Genomic DNA, 21286 nt, shown 5'->3' with positions numbered 1-21286 from the left:
CAAGTAAAAATAGTACGATATATTTTGTAAACATAGTTCAATATTCATAGCGGAAAAAATAAGATTTTTTGATGGTCCACATAATGTAATTTCATTTGAAAGAATCCAATGTTATGAAGTGGACTAGAGTTAACTAATTTACATAATTAATTAATTAATTAATTAATTAACTACAGCGTTCTTCTGCTCCGAAGCGGACGATAAGAGCAACCAATAACTCATTTGTTTCTGCTTCACGTTACCTATAATGCGCTGATAGTGGTACCCCTGTCACACACCTTAAGGTGACTTGTGAAGTGCAGGTGTGGAACTGGCTGATGTGTGGCCGGAAACAAATAAAGGAGATCACAAGCGAAGCTGAGCTCTCTCGACTTGATGCGGCCTTGATTTTCCTGGCCGCTGTCGTTGGGGTTCTTTGCATTAGTATGCAGGCGTAGCCCAGATCCCGTTCCGCTGATGAAGCGTAACGGCAGAAGACGCGCCCGGCGGTAGCCAGGTCAGGGTCTCCCTGCGCTGCCGAGGCTGGAATGATTTGCAAAGCCTGTCACACCGCGTCCAGTTAAAGTACTTATCGTTATAATAATTCATCTCATAACACTACGAAGACCTTTACGGCCAGCTTTTGCTTCAGCAAAACTTCCGGGCTGTGACGCCGTCGACGACGTATAAAACTATTTACTAACGCTTCGTCCGCATCTGTGGGAGACATCTTCACAGATAAACTGGCAACTGCTTCTCAAACTAAAGGGGCTTCGAATTTATCGACGCTCTGTAAGCTGTGTAGAGGGCGACATCGGTCGTCACGTGATACCGAGTGAATCATTGTCTGTCAACGGCGACATCATTATCAGTTAAAAGTAACCGTTACTATGTTGGCGTTAAGTCATCACCCATACTTTAACGTAGCTTCCTCTTCCTTTCTGTTAGAGTTATCGCGGTAATTATTCTACTGCCTTTTTATATGAGGGCGCATAATTTTAAAATGAAGGGAAATGCTTTATATCTACAGAGGATGTACGTTATCCAATAGCGACAGATGGTGCGTATAAAGTCCTGTGCAGTTGTGGCCAACTATTTATTGAAACCACAGAAAGAAGTATTAACGCTTGTTCACGCGTAAAAATGAAACTATAGTCTTGGACAAATTTGAGAATTCGGTCGTAGCGCAACATGTCTGACAGTGTGGAGACGTATCACGCGCTCTGGTACAGAATGGCAATAGAGATTCATAATAACCGCTATAATTTCAGCAAAAAAGGAGAGATAAAATAAAACTTGGATGGTGACTTCGCAACATGGAAGTAACGACTGATTAATTTTAATCAAGAAACTGAGTCTCCGATATGAAATAATCATGCATTCGGCGTCACGTGACAAATAGTGGTGCCCTCAATACATTTATTTATTCATTCATTACGTTGTAGACTGTTACCTATAATTCAAACAGAGGCTATATTCATCCATATTCAAATCATTAGTTGTAACAATCAGTTTTTTTCCTACACATTAGGTTCCGATGCAGCTGCCAATTTTCTCTCTGAAGATATGTCACAAAAAATGAAATTAATCAATACAATAGAACATCCAAACTTAACGATTTTCATTTATAATTACAAAACTATGCTATCAACAAGCGACGGAAAACTCAGTTAACATGCTTCCCTTGAACGGTTATTTAATGGTCAACAGAAAATACTCCGTCCTTAAGACCCACTTTTTTGTGCAAAAACTATCTTTTCTTTTATTCCGTCGTAGGTATCTGAAGTTATCAATCTCAAGTTCATATTCATCCCATTTTGGTATTCAGTTTTAACATATCGTTTTTTTTAATTTTCGGTTAGTAATAACGTGTCATCAGCAAATGTTACACGTCAGATTATCCTTGTTCCTGATGTCATACCACCTGTGTGCTGGAAGCAGTTTTCAACTATATCATATAAATGGATATAAACAGAAGAGATGAAAAGCAAAGGTCTTGTCTAACCTCTCTAACGATTTTAATTCCTCTTGTTTCCTCATCTCCTTTCCTTGCTTGTTGTGTGATGTGTAGTTTTCTTACTGCATACACCTTCCTCTCTTTCCTTTGCAGACGGCCGGCCGAAGTGGCCGTGCGGTTAAAGGCGCTGCAGTCTGGAACCGCAAGACCGCTACGGTCGCAGGTTCGAATCCTGCCTCGGGCATGGATGTTTGTGATGTCCTTAGGTTAGTTAGGTTTAACTAGTTCTAAGTTCTAGGGGACTAATGACCTCAGCAGTTAAGTCCCATAGTGCTCAGAGCCATTTGAACCTTTGCAGACGTAGACAGAAGGAAAAGTAATTTTCAGAAACTTCAGGTGACACACTCTCGCAGGCAACACGAGTGTTTTTGTTTTTCTTTCTCATTTTGTATAAATTTATAATTTTCTTCTGTTTTGTATTAATATTTTGATTAGTCTTCTTTAAAAAAGGATATGTTGTGAGATGCACTATGACCTCGTCTCATTGATGCAGAGGATCATGAAGTAACCCCCTACCCGATGATTTAAAGTGTTTTAACAACTCCCACGTATAAAAAAGCTTCAATTTTTACTTTTACAGATGAGTTAGTTTGTTCAATATTTGACGCTAAGTATGTAAGCGAAAAAAATTTTAGAAAATGTATGAATTTATGTTTAAAGTCCCTTGAGATTGCTAAATGTTCACAGGAGAACACTGGCTGAGTGTATTCTGGATAATTTGTGCTCCGTTTTCACCAGAAGCTATTCCCATGTGTGTCGTATAATATAGTTTTGTAGGGATGTACAGTGGTATACGTCAATACTGTCTGCAGAAGTGTTGCGAACGGAGTTAGTAGTAAAGTAGTAGTAAATGAAAATTTCATGTCTAACGCGGAAATTTTCGTGCATGAACAGCGAAAATGTAGTAACCGTTAAATTTTCTTCCTTTCTTTCATTTGTGGTGGGTGTCAGCAACAAATGTTTGGAAAATGTTTGAAAATATCTGTAAAACTTTTTTGCAAGCCAGCAAGTGCTCTCAATTATCAAATATTGGACGAATATAGAAAAAGTAATTTGCACGCGGTGAGTTCCGCTGCCTCAAGACATGGATACGGTTTTTAACTGTAACGTCTACATCTACATGATCACTGTGAAATTCACAATTAAGTACCTGGCAGAGGGTTCATCAGACCACCGTCAAGCTATTTACCTATCGTTCCTCTCTCGAACGGTGCACGGGAAAACAAGCACTTTCATTTCACGTGCGAGCTCTTATTTCTCTTATTTTCTTGTGATATCATTTCTCCCTATGTAGGTTGGCGACAACAAAATATTTTGACACGTTGAGGAGAAAGTTGGTGATAGAATTTTCTTTAAGATCCTGTTTCAATGATTTCAGTCCCAAATTGCTTATCATATCCGTGTCACTGTCTCCCCTATTTAGCGATGATGCAAAACGAGCTGCCTTTCTTCGAAATTCTTCAGTGAACTCTGTCAGTCCTATCTGCTAAGGGCCTCAAAAAACACAGCAGTACTCCAGCAGAGGACGAAAAAGTGTAGTGTATGCATTCTGATTAGTAGACCGGTTGCATCTTATAAGCATGCTGCCAATAAAACGTACAGGTCTCGTGTCTAACGCATTTTGCAATTGGTTTTGGTCTCATGACAGTAAATTGCAGTACCGTCTGCAGACTTACCACATTATACTAGAGTTCGGGAGGACGACGGTTCAATTTTGCGTCCGGCCACAATGATTTAGATTTCGCGCACTTTTCCTAAACGCTTCAGGCAAATGCCTGAATGGTTCCTTTGACAGGGCACGCCCGATTTCCTTCCCCATCCTTCCCTAATCGGAGCTCGTGTTCCATCTCTAATAACCTCGTTGTCGACGGGATGTTAAACGCTAATCTCTTATTCCTCCTCCTCCTCCTCCTCCTCCTCCTCCTACTACTACTACTACTACTACTACTACTACTACTGCTCAGCCTGCGAGCAATCTAAGAGGGCTGCTCGCATTGTGTCAAATGGCTCTGAGCACTATGGGACTCAACTGCTGAGGTCATTAGTCCCCTAGAACTTAGAACTAGTTAAACATAACTAACCTAAGGACATCACAAACATCCATGTCCGAGGCAGGATTCGAACCTGCGACCGTAGCGGTCTTGCGGTTCCAGACTGCAGCGCCTTTAACCGCACGGCCACTTCGGCCGGTCGCATAGTGTCCTATGTCGTTAATGCAGATGGGGAACAGCTGAGGACATGTAACACTCCCTTGGGGAAAGCCAGGTATTACTTCTATTTTACTCGATGATTTCCCGTCAGTTACTACGAAGCTTTCTGAAAGGAAATTTCGAATCCAGTTACACAAGACACACAATATGATGAGAAGTCGCTTGTGAGGAACGGTGTCGACACTCTCAGGAAAAGTAAAAATACGAAATCAATTTTACATCTCCTGTCGATAGTGACCATTCCTTTGTGAGAATAAAGAGCTAGTTGTGTTATTGTGTTGCTTACTATGAGACTATAACTCTTAATGAATAGATTAAGACAGGATTTTTTTGAAAATAGAATTTTCGTTGGGCCTGGAAGCAGTTAGAAAGGCAGTCTTCAATTGGAATGAACTAGGTTAGCCGTTTCTTAATACAGTTAGCTGCGGACTGCTGTTGAGTACTGGCGCTGTGCTGTGCGCTTGACGTGGGCGCGCCTCTGCTTACAGATGGATAACCCGGGGTTCCAGAACGACGAGTGCGGCGCGATGCCGCGGCTGGCGCGCTCTCCCAGCCTGTCGCCGAGCGAGTGCCGGGTGCACGCGCCCGCCCCCGCCGCCCCAGCCACTGTAGCGGCGTCGGCGCCGCCGGCCGCCCCCGCGCGCGCTGGACCCGGCTACCTGCGGTTCGGCGGCGGCGGCGGAGCGCAGCCCCAGGCGCCGAGCAGCCCAGCCTCCGCCCCCGCGCCGGTGACCGCCCCCACCCCCAGCCCCCAGGGGCACGGCCTGCGCGAGCTGCTGGGCCGCCTCCAGCTGCCCGCCGCCGCCTCGCCGGACCCCAAGAAGGCGGCCGACGCTTCGCCGCTCTCCACCGTCAGCGCCATCGTCGCCAAGACCTTCCCGCCGTCGCCGCTGCACAAGGCCGCCGCGCTGGTGAGTGCACACACCTCACTACTTCATTTCTTCAACATCCGTCATTCTGACGTGTACTACCAAAGCGACTTACCAACCCTAAACGTAGCTACCTGAGTATGTAAACTTAATCTCTTTTGGTTGTCCTTAATACTAACCCTTCCAACACCGATAACTTTAAATAATTGAGTAGCCAGCTTCAATATAATATGTTCCAAAGGAACTAAAGACATTAGCTGCTATTGGGCATTGAAATACACTCATCAAAAATTTTTGCATCACTTCCGTTCTGAGAGTTCCGGAAACTGTACAGAAAATTGGAATAGAGATCAACAGAAATATTAGTTCCACCCTTTTTATTGCTCATGAAAACCATACAATGCATGTTGTACCTCCATACAGCGAGACTTTCAGAGGTATCGGTGCGGACAGCTGTACACACCGGTACCTCTAATACCCAGTAGCACGTCCTCTTGCACTGATGGCATACTATCCACAAGTTCATCAAGACTTTGTTGGTCCAGATTATCCCACTCCTCAACGGCGATTCGGCGTAGATCGTTGGTGGGTCACATCGTCCATAAATAGCCCTTTTCAATCTATCCCAGGCATTGTCGATAGGGTTCATGTCTGGATAACATGCTGGCCACTCTAGTAGATCGATTTCATTATCCTGAAGGAAGTCATTCACAAGATGTGCGTGATGGGGGCGCGAATTGTCGTCCATGAAGACGAATGCCTTGCCAATCTGCTGCCGATGTCGTTGTACTATCGGTCAGAGGATGGCATTCAAGTATCGTACAGCCGTTAAGTCGCCTTCCATGACCACCAGCGGCGTTTGTCAGCCCCACATAATGCCAGCCCAAAACAGCAGGGGACCTCCACATTGCTGCACTCGCTGGACTGTGTGTGCCTAAGGCGTTCAGCCTGACAGGTTGCCTCCAAACACGTCTCCAACGATTGTCTGGTTGAAGGCATATGCGACACTCATCGGTGAAGAGAACGTGATGCCAATCCTGAGCTATCCATTCGGCATGTCGTTAGGCCCATCTGCACCGCGGTGCATGGTGTCGTGGTCGCAAAGATGGACCTCGCCATTTACGTCGAGAGTGAAGTTGCGCATCATGCAGCCTATTGAGTACAGCTTGAGTCGTAACACGACATTCTGTGGCTGCACTAAAAGCGTTATTCCACATAGTGGCGTTGCTGTCAGGGTTCCTCTGAGCCATAATCCGTCGGTAGTGGTCATCCACTACAGTAGTAGCCCTTGGATGGCCTGAGCGAGGCATGTCATCGACAGTTCCTGTTTCTCTGTATCTCCTCCACGTCCGAACAGCATCGCTTTTGTTCCTCCGAGACGCTTGGACACTTCCCTTGTTGAGAGCCCGTCCTGGCACAAAGTAACAATGCGGACGCAATCGAACCACGGTATTGACCGTCTAGGCATGGTTGAACTACAGACAACACGAGCCGTGTACCTCCTTCCTGGTGGAATGAGTGGAACTAATCGGCTGTCGGACCCCCTCCGTCTAATAGGCGCTGCTTATGCATGGTTGTTTCATCTTTGGGCGGGTTTAGTGACATCTCTGAACAGTCGAAGGGACTGTGGCTGTAATACAATATCCACAGTCACTATCTTCAGGAGTTATGGGAACCAGGGTGATGCAAAACATTTTTGATATGTGTACATCAATTGGGGAAGTTGAAAATTTGTGTCGAACTGGGACTCGAACCCGGAATTTTTCAGCTCTCGTGAACGGTCACCTAGACCGTCTCGGCCATCGGGACATGTTCCCAGACCGAGTCAAATTTCCAAGTTACCCACGCACGACGGACGTAATGCCCCTGCCCATTATCCTGACTACTCTCGGCGGTTCACTGATTCCTGTAGGAGTCAGAGCGTGTTCGTGCATCTGCATGGAAATGATCACCCTAGTTGTGTACAGGCGCTGTCTGTCCTTTCGGACATGATTGCTCCAGTGCAGATGCACAAACACGCTCAAACGCTTACGGGAATCAGCGAATAGCCGAGAGTAGTGAGGATAATGGGCAGGGGCATTACATCAGTTGTGTGTACGTTAGTTGGATATTTAACTCGGTCTGAGAACATGTCCGAATGGCCGAGGCGGTCAAAGTGACAGTTCGCGAGTAACTGAAAAATCGAGATGAGAGTCTCGCTCTGGCACAGATTTTCAGCTTTCCGCATTGATGTACAGGCTGCCTCAAAAGGAATACCACAACTTCCAAAATCTAGAAATCTGCAAAGAAGAAAAGGAGAGCTACGCTCTTTCTGTCGTCGATTGAAGGAAGCTCTGAAGTTTCATTTGGTTGCTCATTTGGTCGCTAGGAGCGCTGTTGATCACGTAACCTCCATTTCTGTTGTCGGTGCAAAGATGGCGAGTGCTCAACAAAAAGCTCTTTGTGTTATCAGGTACGGCAGAAGTGAATCGACGACAGTTGTTCAGCCTGTACTTCAAACCAAGTGTGGTGTTCAACCTTCTGATAGGGGGTTTATCGCACGTTGGCATAAACAATTCACAGAGAACGGGTGTTTGTGCAAAGGAAAAAGTTCCTCACGACCGCCCACGAGTGAAGAAAATGTTGGTCTTATTCAGGAAGCATTTGCTCGCAGCCCAGAAAAATCGATCCTTCGAGCTAGCAGGGAGGCGGCAAACTCCACAACCGATCATTTGGAGAGTCCTAAAGAACAGGTTAGTAATGAAACTGGTTCAAGCCCTTTCCGAAGCTGATAATGTGAAAAGAATTTAGTTGTGTGAGTTCGTCCTTAAGCAAATGGGAACAGGTGACCGGTTCATTTCGAAGCTAGTGTTCAGCGATGAAGCAACACTTCACACAACAGGGAAAGTCAATCGGCACAATGTCCGTATGTGGGGCACTGACAATCCGCGGGAAACAATTGATAGTGAACGTGATTCACCTAAGCTGAATGTTTACTGTGCCATTTCAGCCAATAAATTCTTTGGTCCTTTTTTCTTCAAAGGTGCAATTGTAGCTGAGCAAACCTATCTGGAAATGTTGCAGAACTGGCTGTTCCCTCAACTCGAGAAAGAAGGACGTCAATTTATATTCCAGCAGGATGGGGCATCACCCCATTGGCACTTACCTGTCAGTGCCTATTTGAACGAAAGGTAGCCACAGCAACGGATCGGCCGCCAGGCAGTTCGTGACAGAGGACTTCGTCATTGGCCACCAAAAAGCCCTGATCTCACCTGCTGTGATTTTTTTTTTCTGTGGGTGTATGTTAAAGATACGGGGTTTCCACAACCTATACCAGCTAACATTAAGGAACTAAAAGAAGGAACAGCTGCAGCTATCCAAACTGTTACGCCGGTGGTGCTACGGAGAGTTTGGAACGAGTTCGAGTATCGGGTTGACCTGCTCGAGTGTCTGGAGGGGGGGTGACACTGAACACTTTTGAACTTGTTTTCTACACAAAAAACTTTAAGTACTCTTCAGATGATTAATTACACAAGGTTCCATAATGTTTCTTTGATTAAATACGGATTTTCAAAGCTGTGGTCACCTTTTTGAATCACCTCGTAGAAAGTATTTCAATGCCTAATAGCAATTAATGTCTTTATTCCCTTTGGATAATAATCATACATGGCTGCAGAATAAAAAATGTCTGTTCTTTCGGACATACCCGAAAATGCACACCCCGTATACATATATCTATAATATGTTGAACCCGCGAGAAAGAGTAATTAGCTGTGGCTCATTAGGCTTTTCTGACTGCTCATTTTCCAAGAACTATGGGGTGTCGAGTCCGGGAACCGCACAGCAATAAATCAAGTTAAATGAACAAATTTTCCGATTACTTAAATCTGCAACACACACATATTACAGAACGCACTGGAACGCAGTGATAACACAAAACACCTGGAAACGTTTTAAAGAAAGTTGAGACTAACCACTAACAAGGACACGTCAGTATAAATTAACAGTAAGTTCGGTTATTAAATTTAAATTCAAACTTGCACTAGCGTTACAACGCTGAAGCGCTGTCATAAATACTTATAAAAAAAAGTTGCGCGCGCAATCGCCGTTTGGTGGGGGCTCTTGGTACTCGGTTCTGTTTGAGCTAGAAACACGGAGTAAAAGGTTTTTGGTAAATACTGGACTAGCGGCCATTTGTATAGCCATTTGAGCATATTAAAGTACATTAAGCAACGTTCGAGCGACGAACCGAAGATGGCGCGAAGGCAAATTGTGCGAATCGATTAATTCATGTTGCGAAAGATTTTAATTGGGCTCAGCTAATGGCACTGTTCGGATTTTACATGCAAAAAGAGTCAGCCTTAAATAACTCCGGACTGATGGTTCAGATTTGGTCCACCGATGTATCGGATCTTGGTTTAAGATAAGTTTTAATCCTTTGAAAAACATCTTGCTTCGTTTGGATTTTAAGTGCAAAAAACACGTTTTTGTGGAAGGTTTTTGAAGCGCGCAACTTCTGTTCTTTAAACATGTACGAATCGGTTCAAACTTTCCGCGAAGGTAGCTAAATGGATAAAGTTAAAACAATATTTTTTATCCAATTTTTTTCCATTGTGGAGATACGGTGGTTCAAAGTCAAACTAAATGTACTACGAAAAATTCGTCCTTACGTGAACTGAACGCGCACGTACGGTTTAAAGTGAATGAAATAAATAACTAATGCATTCTTACGATGAAATTGAAAACACGCTTTCAAAAATCTAGCTTCATTCGGATTTTACGTGTAGAATACACGGCTTTGTGAGTTTTTTTCAGGCGCGCCACTACTATATTTCAAACTTAGGCGAATCGGTTCAGTTCTTGTAAGAAAGTACACACATGCGTGTAATGAGTTATTGTCCTTTTATTTTGTGAAAGCTTCATCTGTTGCCACGATATAGGCAACATGGTTCGATGCGCTTTAAGAATACCTATACCGGAACAGCCGTTACCCGAGACAACAAAAATCTGCATCGGTTGGCAAGCTATGGCGGTCTAATAATAAAAATTATTATTATTTTTTTTACACACATTAACGCTACGTCGTCAGCGCAGAGATTTCTAAAACTCACCTGGTGTTACATGTATGATGAGAGGTATAAAAACAAACAGACGCAAATTTACGTGCTTCTAGAATGTGGGATGCATCTACAATAGGAAGTATCCCAGAGTGGCGATGCATGCATCCTAAACTTTGACACGTTGTGTCTTTTCCACATTCCAGATGATATGATGGCATGTGTCATGTTATATGACATGACATCATGTATCACGTTGCTTTACTTGACACAATGCATTATATTACATGAGATGGGAATAATACTGACAAGTAAAAAAACGCGAATATGTCAGTGTTTTGATGTAAATGTCTTTGAAGCTGCCCGATCACTCGAAAATCTAGTTCCCTTCTTTTACGTCGCTAACTCTGGCCAGGATATATTCGCCTTTTTTAGTGCTGGAAAGAAGTATTTTTCATTCTGTTTAGAGTAATGCCCAGCAATTCTTGGCTTCGTATCTTAAGTAGTTGTTAAAACTTTAAATGTTAGTAAAACCCTTGGTAACTCATAGGTTCTCCTGGACACTAGTCACAGTAACAGGAAAAGACGCACACTTCAGGCCTTTGCTGATCAGAGTTCGTTGTCCCAAGTGTAAACTAACTAGTAGCTGCCTTCAGCACTGCACAGAGTTCCACTGCGTGTCTCCGCTTTCGTTACTCCACACAGAATTCCCAGTCTTTTCCTCTTTGCTGCGTGCCGTAACATCCCCCATTGCTCTGCGCACTCTCCAACCGTCCCTTTGACACCCAAGACCGACAGACATCGCTCTCCATCTCTCCACCCTCTTGGCCTCTCCACTTTTCCGATTGACTGCCTCTGAGACACTCATACAGACGTGTGCACACCGATCACTCGGCTTCCGTTTACCACACGCCACCTTTCTTACTCCTCCAAGGCGATTTTACCGGTATAGCTATCGTCTGGAAACCACAAATATTACGAACTTCCAGCATGCTGGAATAACTGCAGGTCAGCAACTTCTGTTCATCAGTACAACTGCATACCAGCCAAACTCCCGAGTTTCACTTTTTTTATTTACTTGGTGACGAGTTTCCTGGTGGGACCCATTTTCACCTCATCATATAGTCAAAATGATATTTCCAAAAATACGAGAACCATGTCAAGATAAATATATACGTATCATGAAGTGCAAATGAATAATTAGCGCATGCGCTGTATCTGTTAATTTGCCCTCCATAATACTTATATATTTGCTTACTCCAAGCCTTACATTTTGTGATAAGGGTATTTTAACAGCATGGTCAGGTGAGGACTTCCTCTCAAATAGACCAACCGACTGCTGTACTTCTCTTCTTCCCGAACATGTCGTCCAATCCTAAGCAACACTGACGTTTGGGAAGCGACATACTGCCATACACAGATTTCTTCATGTTCTCCTAGTCATCCAGAGAAGCATCTCACGAGCTATACTTCAAAGGGCCTGTAATTGGCCCGCTGCATGGTAAACAGCATTATACAGGTTGTAAATTTTAAGATGACAAACCAGAAAAACTCGAAAAATACGCTTCACACGAAAATATGTGTGGAATCCAAAGTTGATTATTTTCGTGCTAAAATTAGCCGCCGCCCAAATATGGGGGAAAAGTAGTATTTGGTTTAACCATTGTTGAACTCTAATTCCTTTCTCTCAAGCCCCAAACCCCACCCTATGGAGAGGGGAAAAGAGGGACGACGGGGGCCCCATATTTGGGGCGTGAAAGGAAGCAACTCTAAAATTTCAAATGGGAAGCCCCATTTTTTATTGCAGAATCAGATTCTACATAAAAAACTACGTACATTTTTTCTTAAATATTTGCTTTGATTCTCCCTCTCCTCCCTCTCCCTCTCCTCCCTCTCCCTCTCCTCCCTCTCCTCCCTCTCTCTGTCCTCCCTCTCTCTGTCCTCCCTCTCCCTCTCCTCCCTCTCCTCCCTCTCCCTCTCCTCCCTCTCCATTTCTTCCCTCTCCCTCTCCTCCCTCTCCCTCTACTCCCTCTCCCTCTCCTCCCTCTCCCTCTACTCCCTCTCCTCCCTCTCCCTCTCCCTCTCTTCCCCCTCTTCCCCCTCTTCCCCCTCTTCCCCCTCTTCCCCCTCTTCCCCCTCTTCCCCCTCTTCCCCCTCTTCCCCCTCTTCCCCCTCTTCCCCCTCTTCCCCCTCTTCCCCCTCTTCCCTCTCTTCCCTCTCTTCCCTCTCTTCCCTCTCTTCCCTCTCTTCCCTCTCTTCCCTCTCTTCCCTCTCTTCCCTCTCTTCCCTCTCTTCCCTCTCTTCCCTCTCTTCCCTCTCTTCCCTCTCTTCCCTCTCTTCCCTCTCTTCCCTCTCTTCCCTCTCTTCCCTCTCTTCCCTCTCTTCCCTCTCTTCCCCCTCTTCTCCCTCCTCCTTCTCCCTCTCTCCCCCCTCTCCCTCTCTCCCCCCCTCTCCTCACCTGCCCCTCTCTCCTCCCCTCCTCTCCTCACCCCCGTCGTCCCTCTTTTCCCCTCTCCATAGGGTGGGGTTTGGGGCTTGAGAGAGAGGAATTAGAGTTCAACAATGGTTAAACCAAATACTACTTTGCCCCCATATTTGGGTCAACATTTGTAAAACTGTAATGCCTCTCTCAAACCCCACCCTATGGAGAGAGGGAGAGTTTTAGTTTTAGCGAATTAAAATTTATGAAGTTAATAAGTATCTTTTATTTATCTTTAACAATTTTCCACGCAAAAATAACATGGATTTTCTTGAATTACAGCGCCAACTACCAAGACACAAAACAAATGTTTAAGACAAAATGTACGTAGTTTATGTAGAATCTGATTCTGCAATAAAAATGGGGCTTCCCATTTGCAATTTTAAAGTTGCCTCCCGCCCCGCCCGCAGGGGGCTGGGGTGGCGGGCTAATTTTAGCACGAAAATAATCAACTTTGGATTCTACACATTTTTTCGTGTGAATTTGATTTGATCCATTATAAATGGTTTCGTGTGAAGCTTATTTTACGAGTTATTCTGGTTTGTCAACTTAAAATTTACACCCTGTATATACAAGATTAATCATGTAAGTAGGTGACGGGAACGCTTAACGACCGTGGCCTACGCCTTTCCTGTAGTTTCATGGCGCACTTCTTCTCCCACTGTGGCATCACCAGTGCTACAAATCCTATAATGTTCAAGCAGCACTTCAACACGGAGGGAAGTGACTCTATTCTATTCTATTCTATTCTACTCTACTCTACTCTACTCTTCAACGTTAGACTGCTCTGGTAGAACTTGATTTCTGTTCCGAAATATTACTTCACTTGGCTACACTGGTCACATGCTAATATTATACGCACATTATAGCCTCTCTAGTTGGTGGTACGAGCTTAGAGAACGACAACTTAAGGTCGTGGAATCGAATTCTGGTCAGAAACCGAAATTTCTCAGTCTGCCTTTATTTCTCAACGATGGATTCCATGTTGAAGTGTAGGTCCCCTTTGCCCGGTAGGCTTAAAAGTTAAGAGCGCTCCAGTCACGGCATACGAATTTACCTATAACCTCTGTCGCAGCCAGATCACAAGTCTAGCGCCTGATTTCTCATGAGCAAGACGATATCTTATCTGTCGCGATAACCACTCAGTACGCGAGATACCGCGGAATAAGTTCGCGAAAAGCATACCTCGGACAACACAGTACTCTCGAGTTTTCCACTTGTGGTTTAGTTCACAGTTCGACGCAAATGTTCGTGGTTAACATACCGAGGCAGATATTCGCGAATGTAATTCTCGTCCCGCACAAATTGTAAAAAAAAAAAAAACAACGCGATAGTGCTCCGCCTGTACCTTCCTGTGGTGTACTCTTACACGCAGTGATAATTAATTGCTTACTGCAAACATAGAACAAGATTTATCACAAAGCTCTGCTCCATGCCCCGAAGAGCGACATCTCTGAGACTTCCCCGACTGATTTCGCGCGGCCACTCTCTCTTAAGCGTGTGCATATGAACAAAAGAACAAAAGCCCGCTACCGGCGAACTATCGATAGCGGCGCATGACTGTATACACAGCATATAGCTTCCTGAATACTTTTACATGACTCATCAGTCTTGTAACAACTTCGAGAAGTTGTCTGGCGTGGTAAGATGCAGATTTCTGGAGGTATTGCTGAGCCGCGCACAATCCAATGGTCTCAAAATCGCTCATGACGGAACTTGGGCATCTAAGTAGCAAAGTGTGCTAGAGCTTTGTCCTGCTGTAACCGCACAGGAACCATAATTCCATTTTCTTCGATATGAGGTATTAACCATGTTTGCAAGATGCCGTAATAGGAATACGAAGAAACCGAAAAAGGTATCGTGATGACATGTGTGTCCGCAACATGAGGCGTGTTCCTTTACAAATGTTGCACATAATGGGGATGTTCCTTACACAGAAAACCACATTCCTTCTTGGGAACAACGATGTATCGCACATTCTTCAGAAAATAACGGCTTTGTGAGAGATATGGCGATTGGAAATTGTGTCAACAGAGCATGGCAAGCTAAAACTGAGTGTTCCATGTCGCCAGATAATGTATTCACAAATATCCGTCCAAATCCTTTCGTTTCCAAATCTCTTTAATGTGTTCTCGCGTTGTTGACTATAGTGCATAAAGATCAGTTGCTCTTTTGCGAATGGATTTCATTGGAGGGTGCTCATATAATTGAACAGCAGCGGCACACGTTTCCACTAGCGTTTTATTATTAAGTCCACACGGCCTGTCTTTGTCATTGCCTGAAGCAAAACCACTTTTTTATTGTTTATTTTTATTTTTCAATCGAGTAGGGTTGCTTTACGTGGTCGGACCCTACCTAATCGAACACTAAACGCACCCATTATCTTTGTCTTGTCTTTGATATTCGTGTACTTTCACTCAAGCCACTAATCGCTTCTTAATAATATAACTGTGACCCCTCACTTCAAGCATGGCTTCACAGCTCAAACAACGCAATATTGAAACAAAACAACTGAATACTGACAATATCGCTTTTCGTCAGCTTCAAAGCAGTATTTACTTCCCAGTTGTACAAAATCAAGAGCGGTACGAGAACAGCTTCTGCTGGAGGTTCTTTGGTTTCTGTGTTTTGAAAGGTGGTAGTATGAACCAAAACAAGAAAAATGTGCCCAGTAAACACGGACCCTAAAGTGCACATCTTAAGATCTGGGACCAGTTGTCTATCTTCGTTGCTGTGAAACATGTCTCTTCTACAGAACAAGCGTTCGTACCTCTTAAGATACACTTTTTAGGGCCCGTGTTTACTAGACATTTTTGCTTCGAATGATCGTTCCTGTCATATTCCTGAATACTGACCGTTCCTCCTGGGACATCTTCTGTAGCATACTTTACCATACGTCGCAGCTGCAGAAAAAAACTCACAGTGCTACAGCCCAAATCATGTATCAATTCACATTACACCCAAAAACATTTAAGATACTAGTGCATCAGCAGTTAAATACCAGTTCACGAGATCAGTGTTTACACCACTTTTGGCGTCCAGCTTCCTCGTACGAACGTTGCGGTATACCCGTCAGCATGTTTTTGTGTTTAAAGCGCCGTTCGGTCTCCCCAAACATGCACGCCGTGGCGCATTTGCAATTATATTCGATTTTGGCGCGGCCGTCAGACGTGTCACGTGTCACGCAGCAGCTGTGACTACGAGACGGCAGGACAGGCACTGCGGCCGCCAGTGACGTTGACGGCAGGCAGTTTAGAGCGTCGATTGTCGGTCCCATGCTAACAGCGAGCGCGCATCTGCGGCGGCGCAGCAGACGTAAGATAACAGCAGCGGCCACGGCAGTAGCAGGCAAGGCGCCCATGCAGAGCAAGCAGCCGCAGGGGGGCGTGGTCGGCCTCTCCTACCATGCCGTCCCCACCGAGGTGCGTATAACACTTCCTAACTACACAACCAAAATTGCGATTCAACTGTTCCGCAATTCATCGTGCAGCCGCGTGTGTCCGGTTTTTCTGAGTCGTCCTCTTACGCATGTGCAGATCCTGACTAGTGTACCAAACCAGGTGCACTTTATTGGTGTCCCATTAGCTTGTTTCCAGTTCACCGATTTTGTGTGTGTGTGTGTGTGTGTGTGTGTGTGTGTGTGTGTGTGTGTGTGTGTGTGTGTGTGTGTGTGTGTACGTGTACGCACTTTCGTGGGCGCGTGTGCATGTGTGCGACGACCAGCTTCCGAACATACAAGTATCAGTGCAGTACATATCACTATGCATTCGATGAACGGGTCTGTTGAACTTGCTGATACCGGACGCAACGTAATGATAGTTTGCTGTGTAGCGTCGTGCGTGGACAAACAAAAATGGAGCGAAATACTAGCAACATTTATTTGGCTTCAATACTACCTTTGCAGTGTAGTTCTTGAGGCAGGCTGATCTTACTGTGGCGCGAGGTACTTATCATGTTGAAAACCAACGAATGTGATCCATGACAAAAATCTACTTAATGTTATGGAGCGTGTTTTGCTTATATTGATTTTGATTAGTGGCTTTCGTTCGACATTTTAACGTCTCGAGTTGCACCAAACGAATTGTGTCGATAGGTTCAGTATATTAACTAGTATGAGTCTTTGAGGTTGGAATCTGTTTGGTGCGTTCTCTTGAGCCGATGTGTGGCCATCAATGTTTCGCCGAATATTTGTAATGTTACTGCTGATGCTTGTTTACTGTGCTGTCTCTCTGTACTGTGCAACAGAACATACTCATTATCCTCGAGTTTTTGGCCCCGTTTTTAATTTACTCGCTGTCGAGGGGACGACGAACCTACATGTTTTTCTTAATACTATATCGAGCGACGAATACACGAAGGAAATCCTTGTCAAACAATCAAGTTATACGTAAACGCCGTTATTACCCGCACTTACGTAACGTTTGTTATTGTTGATACTGGCTGCTTGTATCCCTCTGTACGTAAACGAGTAAGCTAGTGCTGTATTATTTTAGAAAGTTAGGTTTCTTTGTAGACCTACCTTCTTTATTACACACTTTTCATTTAATCGTCTCTACAACGTAAGTTATTAAAAGCATGTTTGTTGAAGTGGGCGCATTTTAGGTTCCGTGCATTTAAAACAGCCACTTCTGTACATTGTGAGCAACTACAACGGGAACAGTATTTATTGTATCTAGTATTAAGCTTTCTTACCTTTCCGCACGCCGTTGGAAAGTGGTAGGAACGATTATTTCAGTATCTCTTGGCCAGCTGTTATTAATTAGTGATATCTTCACGTTGTCTTCCTGTTAGATACGTCAGGGTTGAAGAATATTCGTGCTTCCCGCCTTGAACTAAGTAATGTATGTTTTCCAGATTTCTTTTTCTTAAACTTAGTCTGACTCGAAGTCAAAATTTTCGACATTTTTGTTGGGACCATGCTCGTCGCCCTCCTTCCTACGGGTTCGATGTCTCTTAGCAATAATACGGGTTTCGTACACTTCAGTATCCTTAGAACATGTACGTTATAAGAAAAATCTTTCGTAGACAAACTACACTTTGCCAGTATACCTACAATAAGCAAAAGCCAACCATTTGCTTTGCTCACAATTGAGCTCATTCCCTCATTCGTCCTTACGTACTGTAATTGCCAAACATGTGATGTGATTGGAATCCTAACACATTTCCGTACAGCAAAAGCTGTCTGCAAGCATCTGTATCGAACTGGTTATTAGATAAGATTATCTTTCTTCCCACATGCGTATGCGCTGCGTTTACTCACATCAGCACAGACTGCACTCCGCACTTGCGTATATTTTCTACCATTTCGCGAATGTTTATTTTATTCCAGCTCATCTTGAACATCGAATATTCTCTTTCGTGTACTGTCCAGCTGTCTATTACTGATCTACTTAGTAATAATGACCGAAGACGACGTTAACAACGCAGATTCATAGATAAAATGTTTGTACCGTGTAGGTGAGATTACAATGCGGTGAACGTCGGACCGAGACTTCAACCCAGTTCATTACCCGTGCATACATAAAAATTCTTTTTCCCGTAAGTTTGTACTTGTTATAGGCCAGTTTAAATATTTAATTTGTGATGAAGGCACTCGTAGAATTGTTGAAACCTGGTCAAAAAGACTAAAAATTATGACCGAGGGCTTATTTAGTTCAACTTTAGTCACTACAGATATTCGGATTTAGGTTATGACATGTTCCATATGCCTGTCATCATTGCCGTTGATGTGGCGCTGACGAATAGCGAAATTCAGCGTGACCCGCTGAGGCGTCGGAATATCTTTGCTGTCGATAACCTGCTGAATGGCTGTTTTCAGCCCCGCAACGGTTTTGGTGTCATTGCGGAACACCTTGTCTTTAATATTCCCCGACAAAAAGGCGTCCCACGTGTTTCACATCCGGAGAACATGGCGGCCATCGAGGCCCATGCCAGTGGCCTCTGGGTACTTCAGAGTCAGAATGCGGTCCACAAAGTGCTCCTCCAGGACATCACTCTCCTGCTTCGATAGAGTTGAGTTCCGTCTTGCTCGAACCACATCTTGCCGAAATCAGGGTCACGTACCGCTCGGTAGTCACTGTTCCATCAAGGAAAACCGTACCGATTATTCCGTGAGTGGACATTGCACATTGCACACTACACAGCCACCCGTTAAGGGCGAAGAGACTTATCGATCGTGAAATGCGGATTCTCAGTCCCCCAAATGGGTCAATTTTGCTTGTTCGCGAACTCGTCCAAATCAAAGTGGGCTTCGTCGCTACACGAAATGATACAGAGCATACTTATTCGCATCATACCTCGCGGCCAACTGTGCAGTTTGAACGTCCTGACGCATACCCTTCAGAAGTTACGATGATTTCGTATAGTTCAATAATTGTCACCCTGTATTTTGGTCCTACATTTTAGGTGGTACACAAGCGTCCTGCCAAACATTAGCCGAATCAGTTAGCCGTGTTGAGTCACTCCCCTTGTCTTGTGAAGATACTGACGACGTCCCTCTTAGCCCCTAGACGTTGTTGACTCTCGTGTGAACGGCTTTTGGGCTGAGTGGTGTCGTGCGCGCGCGTTGCAGATGTCGCAGCCGTCGCCGCGGCCGTCGATGGACAACCGGCGCAACCTGCGGCGGTCGGGGCGCGGCGCGGGGGATCCCCTGTCGGAGGCGCGCCTCAGCAAGCGGCGCGGGCCGCTGGGCGCCGCCTGGAAGCTGTCGTTCGCCGCCGGCGCCGGCAACCCGTTCCACCGCCACCGCCACAACCAACAGGCGCCGCACGCCGCCGGCTGGCGCAACGCGCTGCTCGGGGCCGCCGTCCTCATAGCCGCGGCGCTCGCCTCGCTCGTCGTCGCCGGCGCCTGGCTCTACATGTACACAGGTGAGTGGCGCGCACACTTCCCACTCCTGTCTTACAGTCCGGCCAATTCTGCTGCAGCGTCGCGTGTACTGGAAGCTGTGCTATGGGTTCTCCACTACCGCAGCTAACGTGGAGTCGAATATGATTGGTCAACATTAACATACACTACTGGCCATTAAAATTGCTACACCAAGAAGAAATGCAGATGATAAACGGGTATCCATAGGACAAATGTATTATACTAGAACTGACGTGTGATCACATTTCCACGTAATTTGGGTGCATGGATCCTGAGAAATCAGTACCCAGAACAACCACCTCTGGCCGTAATAATGGCCTTGATACGTCTGGGCATTGAGTCAAATAGAGCTTGGATGCCGTGTACAGGTACAGCTGCCCATGCAGCTTCAACACGATATCACAGTTCATCAAGAGTAGTGACTGGCGTATTGTGACGAGCCAGTTGCTCGGCCACCGTTGACCAGACGTTTTCAGTTGGTGAGAGATCGGGAGAATGTGCTGGCCAGGGCAGCAGTCGAACATTTTCTGTACCCAGAAAGGCCCGTACAGGACCTGCAACATGCGGTCGTGCATTATCCTGCTGAAATGTAGGGTTTAGCAGGGATCGAATGAAGGGTAGAGCCATGGGTCGTAACATATCTGAAATGTAACGTCCACTGTTCAAAGTGCCGTCAGTGCGAACAAGAGGTGACCGAGACGTGTAACCAATGGCACCCCATACCGTCACGCCGGGTGATACGCCAGTATGGTGATGACGTATACACGCTTCCAATGTGCCTTCGGCACGATGTCGCCAAACACGGGTGCCACCATCATGATGCTGTAAACAGAATCTGGATTCATCCGAAAAAAATGACGTTTTGCCATTCGCGCACCCAGGTTCGTCGTTGAGTACACCATCGCAGGCGCTGCTGTCTGTGATGCAGCGTCAAGGGTAACCGCAGCCATGGTCTCCAAGCTGATAGTCAATGCTGCTGCAAACGTCGTCTAACTTCGTGAAGATGGTTGTCGTCTTGCAAACGTCCCCATCTGTTGAATCAGGGATCGAGACGTGGCTGCACGATCCGTTACAGCCATGTGGATAAGATGCCTGTCATCTCGACTGCCAGTGATACGAGGCCGTTGGGATCCAGCACGGCGTTCCGTGTTACCCTCCTGAACCCACCGATTCCATATTCTGCTAATAGTTATTGGATCTCTACCAACGCGAGCAGCAGTCGCGATACGATAAGCCGCAATCGCGAGAGGCTACAATCCGACCTTTATAAAGTCGGTAACGTGATGGTACGCATTTCTCCTCCTTACACGAGGCATCACAACAACGTTTCACCAGGCAACGCTGGTCAACTACTGTTTGTGTATGAGAAATCGGTTGGAACCATTCCTCATGTCAGCACGTTGTGATTGCTCTGAAAAGCTAATCATTTGCATATCACAGCATCTTCTTCCTGTCGGTTAAATTTCGCGTCTGTAGCACGTCATCTTTGTGGAGTAGCAATTTTAATGGTTAGTAGTGTACTTCGTTTCGGTCAGCGAATTCCTTGACACCGGCAGTATTAAGTGTACGTCTACTACCCAATAATGACATATGACAAATCTATGCCAGACCGGGATTCGAACCCGGATTTCCCTCTTATCGCGAGCCGTCATCTTAACGACTTCCGATATCTGTGCACGATCGCCAGACCGACCCAAATTTCCACATATCACACTGTCTACATTTTCATATCGCAGTCCCCTAAATTCGTGACCTAGTACTTACAACACTACTCGGATGCCCGCAGCAGGTAATAATGAGACAACGAGAAACTGATAGCTTAGACGAGT

At 45.3% G+C, this 21286-nt stretch overlaps 1 protein-coding gene across 1 annotated transcript in view; it reads left to right on the top strand.

Annotated features, from left to right (window-relative positions):
* Window positions 1–4995: 4995 nt before the first annotated feature.
* LOC126261115 (low-density lipoprotein receptor-related protein 8-like) overlaps window positions 4996–21286 on the top strand; it is a 248854-nt gene continuing 232563 nt past the window's right edge. Inside the window, exons 1-2 of the mRNA XM_049958510.1 lie at window positions 4996–5117; window positions 19162–19459. Coding sequence (XP_049814467.1) covers window positions 19162–19459 — 298 coding nt within the window. The 5' untranslated portion in view covers window positions 4996–5117. The remainder of the gene's footprint in view (window positions 5118–19161; window positions 19460–21286) is intronic.

Source organism: Schistocerca nitens, chromosome 1 (assembly GCF_023898315.1).
Source record: "Schistocerca nitens isolate TAMUIC-IGC-003100 chromosome 1, iqSchNite1.1, whole genome shotgun sequence".
NCBI classification, from domain to species: Eukaryota; Metazoa; Arthropoda; class Insecta; order Orthoptera; family Acrididae; genus Schistocerca; species Schistocerca nitens.
This window is presented reverse-complemented; position numbering and strand designations above follow the sequence as displayed.